Source organism: Pinus tabuliformis, chromosome 9, assembly GCF_031772625.1.
Source record: "Pinus tabuliformis cultivar Carrire ecotype Pingquan chromosome 9, CPIR1, whole genome shotgun sequence".
Classification (NCBI taxonomy): Eukaryota; Viridiplantae; Streptophyta; class Pinopsida; order Pinales; family Pinaceae; genus Pinus; species Pinus tabuliformis.
The window spans coordinates 1678319956-1678325094 of NC_142307.1; the positions used below are offsets into that span (position 1 = coordinate 1678319956).

The 5139-nt window shown below is 45.3% G+C and overlaps 1 protein-coding gene across 1 annotated transcript; it reads right to left on the reverse strand.

The window, feature by feature from the left end:
• Nucleotides 1-1545: 1545 nt before the first annotated feature.
• Nucleotides 1546-1989, reverse strand: LOC149155334 (uncharacterized). Its single transcript, XM_089444397.1, has one exon. It carries the CDS (start codon nt 1987-1989, stop codon nt 1546-1548), a length of 444 nt encoding a protein of 147 aa, XP_089300523.1.
• Nucleotides 1990-5139: the final 3150 nt, after the last annotated feature.

The window sequence follows — 5139 nt, forward strand, 5'->3', positions numbered from 1 at the left end:
TATATAATAACTAAAACCAATAGAATAATGTCATTTTAATATTAAAAAAAACAACCAACAATTTTATAGAAAAATTAACCAAGAAAATATATTATTATGGAGATAATACTAATAAGAATTAGTATTCTAAATAATAAAAATAATAAGAAATAAATTATGGAGATACAATTAATAATTTGTTTTTTTAAGAATGGTTATAGTAAGTCCTAAGGTCGTAGAGCTTTCCTTAATGCAGAAAGAGGTCTTAAGAAGAGGATTGATCCCAAGGATCGATCTTTTGGAGTTAATCTTCCTTTTATTCAGGGGACCACGGATAAAATCGCTAAGATCCTGAAAAAGCATAATTTTCCTTCATCTTTCAGACCCCTTCACACTATTCGAAGTTCTCTTCGTTCGGCTAAGGACCCTATTAACCCTAAGGATGGGAAGTGTCACGCCCCCAATTCTTTTTTCACAAATTGGTCTATGTGCGACATTGGCCAAACACTTAACTTTTTCATTTGTTAACATGTTTCCCGAACTACGCCTAACTTTCACTTCATTAACCATATTAAACATTTAATGTGCGAAATAACATTAAATAAACATTCACTAGCAGAAGACACTTAATCATATGCAAGTAAGATTTATATTATAAAATCTATTTACATTCACCAGGAGGAAACCTTCAACCGATGTTATACAAATTTTCACCATTTAGCTATCGTGCAGCTCGGCGTCCGACCGCTGCACCGTTCAGCTTCACCCGAATGCCCTTTGTTCGCACCTTGGACGCTACCTACGTTCTGCTCGCACCCTTTGTCGTGCGGCTTCCACTATTTCAGCCTTCCGTAGTGTCGACCCTTCGTTCGGTGGGCGCTCGCTCCACGAGTCGCCCCAACCACACCTCTGCACGATTGCCCAACCGGTGGGCGCCCTCGCCCTGGGCCACCCTATCGCCAACCACACACCATTCCACACCTGGTAGGCACGCACACCTCGTGTCGCCCTACCCGCGGTCGTTCCACCGAAACCTGCGTTTAGCTTTGCCTGTTGTGCGGGCTCATCCACCTCGCCAAGACTTCCCCATCGCAGAGCTAAGTCTTGTTGGATGCTTGCACTTCTTCCTTGCCTTTCCACGCTCCATCTCCGCCAATATATACAAGTGTCAACTCGTTTGGGTGGGGGCTTTGGCCATGAGCCAAGCCGACCCACTGCTCATGTTTTCCACCGTCGGCTCGGGGTAGGGGTGCCCACACCCAGGACCGCCCACCCGCCTATAACATGCGGTTCACACTTAACCATATTTGCGTTTTGACTTCGCATTTTCCCTGTGCTAGCTTGTCGCCTTCGTCAAGCACGCGCCCGCTCACCGAGTCGCCTCCCAGCTTGCCGCCGCCCCACGATTCGCTCGTCACCTTCATCAGGCACGCGCCTGCTCACCGAGTCGCCTCCCAGCTTGCCGCCACCCCACGAGTCGCTCGTCGCTCGCCTTTCGTTTCCTTCATTTAAACACGCCCGGTGGGCGCGCCCATGCCGCCCGAACGCCGCAATAACCTATGGGTGTTACATTCTCCCCCACCTAAGGTCATTTTTGTCCTCGGCAATCTTTTGCTTCCATGTCCAAAGTGAGTCCTCCATTTCCCAGCTATCCTCCTCCGGTGCATCCTTCCATCTGACAAGAAATTCCCGTCTTATGTGACTCCCAATTCCTGTTGTCCGAAGATTCAAAATCTTCTCCATCACAAGGTTTGGTTTGTCGACAATCATGGTTGGTCCCCTTGGTGGTTCCACTCTGTCTGGATGTTCTGCATCAAGTCGACATTTCTTCAAATGACTGATATGGAAAACAGGATGTTTCATATGCATATGACGTGGAAGCTCCAACTCATAGGCAACCTCCCCCACTCGCTTCTTAACCCGGAATGGTCCCTCATACTTCCTTGTCAACGATCTCACAGTCCCCTTAGGTGGCTGAAACTGATCTCCGGTAATCCTGAGGAACACCATATCTCCCACACTGAAGTGTGCATCCCGTCTATCCTTATCTGCCCATTTCTTCATTCTCCTTGCAGCTTCGTGCAAGCGCACCCGTGCTAACTCCAAGGTCTCATCCCAAGCCTTCATGAACTTCTTCACATGAGGACTCCTAAAAAAACCTCCCGTCACTACGGTATGCGGTGTGACTAGCATCTGTCCATTTACCAACTCAAATGGACTATACCCTGTTGTAGAACTCTTCTGTATGTTGTAGCTGAACTGAGCTACATCTAAGAGTTCAGGCCAATTCTTCTAATCAACCATCACATAATGTCTCAAGTAATCCTCCAGCAATGCGTTGATCCTCTCGGTTTGTCCATCTGTCTGTGGATGGTAACTTGAACTCATCAACAAATCTGTCCCGACTAGCTTGAACAACGTGGTCCAAAATCTGCCTGTAAATTGCGGATCTCGGTCCAACACAATGCTCAGCGACATTCCCCAATACTTCACTATGTTCTTGAAGAACAACTCCGTAGTCCTCTCGGCTCCACAAGGTATCTTTGTTGGAACAAAGACAACATACTTGGAAAAACGATCAACCACGACCATGATCCTGTTATACCCCTGTACCTGTGGTAACTGAGTGATGAAGTCCATCGAGACACTCATCCATGGTCTCTTAGGAATTGATAAAGGTTGCAACAGACCTCCTTGCCTTTGAGTATCTGATTTGTCTTGCTGACAAATGATGCACATATGTACATACTCCTCCACATCCTCTCTCATCTTCTCCCAAAAGAACCCTCTCTCCAATAATGCCAAAGAATGACACTACCCTAGGTGGCCAGCCCACGGAGAATTGTGGCATTCCTTCAAAAGGTGCCTCCTAAGCCCAGATGACTTTGGAACATAGAGTTGGTTTCCAAAGGACAAAAATCCATCTCGGAGAAAGAACTTCCGTGTCTTCCCCTCCTTTATCTACTTCACTATATTCTGTGCCCGAGTATTAGTCTCAATGCTTTCCTTGAGCTTATTCTGCATTTCTTCTGTCATCTGTACTCCACTCCTACTTCGTGCTGCCTGTTCTTCCTCTTCCTCTAATGCTGCTAGTTGTCCCTTCATGCTAAGGGAATCTACCACCACATTGAGTCTACCTGGCTTGTACTCAATAGTCATGTCGAACTCTGCCAAGAAGCTTGCTTTGCTGATAGCTTTGGTTGTGATGCAAAATAACTTGCTGCAACATTGTCAGTCTTGACAACAAAATGTTTCCCAATCAAGTAATGTCTCCATACCTGTAAATAGTGGGTGATCACAGTCATCTCCTTCTCATGGACCGGATACCTCCTTTCTCTATCCTGCAACTACCGACTCTCGTACGCCATTGGATGCCCATCTTGCATAAGAACCCGTCCTATGGCAAAATCTGAAGCATCTGTGTGTAACTCAAACGATCGCTCGAAGTCCGGCAACTTCAGTATCGGTGTTGAAACCATCCTCTTCTTCAAATTATCAAATTCCATTTGACATTTATCCGTCCAACTCCATCGCTTGTCCTTCTTCAGAAGGTCTGTCAGTGATGATGTTACTTTGGAATACCCCTCTACAAACTTCCATTGGTAGTTGGTCATGCCCAAAAACACCCTCATATCATGGACATTCTTCGGTTCAACCCAATCCTCGATCGCCTTCACCCTGTTGTTTGGCTCCATCCGTATGTACCCTTGACCCACAATGTGTCCAAGGAACAGAATCTCAGTCTAGGCAAACACACATTTCGACTTCTTCAAGTATAGCTGACTCTTCTTCAACACCTCGAACACCAATGCCAAGTGCTTCTTATGATCCTCCATGTTATCACTGTACACCACGATGTCGTCCAAGTACACTACTACGAACGAATCCAAGTATGGACGTAGTACATCATTCATCAAAGTGCAAAATGTAGTAGGAGCATTGCACAACCCAAATGGCATAACAAGGAATTCAAAGCTTCCATACCTTGTTACTATCGCGGTCTTCCTCTAATCTCCCTATGCTATTTGCACCTGATAATACCCATGCCTCAAATCCAGCTTGGAAAACACTCGGGCTTTCCCAAGCTTATCGAAGCAATCTGTAGCTAATGGAAAAGGATACCTGTTCTTATCATCTGCTTATTGAGAGCACGATAATCACAACACATCTGTAGCTCATTCGTATCTTTCTTTCGTTGGAACAATACCGAAGCTCCATAGGGGGACCTTGAAGGTCGAATGAAACCTACATCAGTTAACTCCTTTAACTGTCGTTTCAACTCCTCCAACTTATGTCCTAACAATCGATAAGGAGCTTTGGCCGGAGGTTGTTTCCATGGCTCAAGCTCAATGCTATGGTCCATCGCACGCCTTGGTGGAAGCTTCTTTGGTAGCTCATCGGGCATCAAATCTGCATACTTGGCCAGCACCTCGGAAATCTCAGCTGGAACAGGCGTCCCCACTCCATCATCGCCATCGACTTCTTTGATTAATGTCGCTTATGTCTCCACGTCTGAATCCCGCATATACTTCTCCAAACTCAGTGCAGAAACATGCTGCACCTTGACTTCCTTCCTTTGCTTATGAGTAGTGATCAGGTGCTCATGTCCTAAGTGTCGTAAAATGCTCAAAATTTAAAGTGCTTAGAACTGGTTCAAAGTTGAATGACTAGAAATTTCTCGTATTCCTGATTCCGGCGCCGCAAACGGTTCGAAAAACGGTCGCCGTATGAGGAAGTTATGGCAAAAAGAAGAATTTGTCCATAACATTAGAAATTTTAATTTTTCAAAAAAAAATAAAAAAGGAATATTCCGCCGGGCACGAAATCTGAGGCAACCACCAAACATTAAATGTAACTGCAGTTAAGTTGGCGGAATTTTGGCAGGAGCACCAAATTTTTCGGACCCGCCATAATTGGCGGAGCTAACTGGAGTTAACTAAAGTTAGCTGGAGTTTTTCTAGGGGAAAACTGGAGAAACTTTAAATGGCCATAACTTTGGCTAGGAAAGTCGGTTTTGGACGAATTTTTTTTTTGATTTTGGGTATTTTCGACCTTCTAAAGCCATTGGTGTAGGTCTTACAGCCATCTGAGGTCATTTGCAAAGGTTTTGGAGCCGTGAAAGTTCTAGGAGCCACCAGGGCCCAGTTTTGTGAAGACTGT

What these genes read in the sequence shown, in the direction of transcription:
- LOC149155334 (XM_089444397.1), bottom strand. Translation starts at nt 1,989, where the DNA reads ATGGTGTTCCTCAGGATTACCGGAGATCAGTTTCAGCCACCTAAGGGG.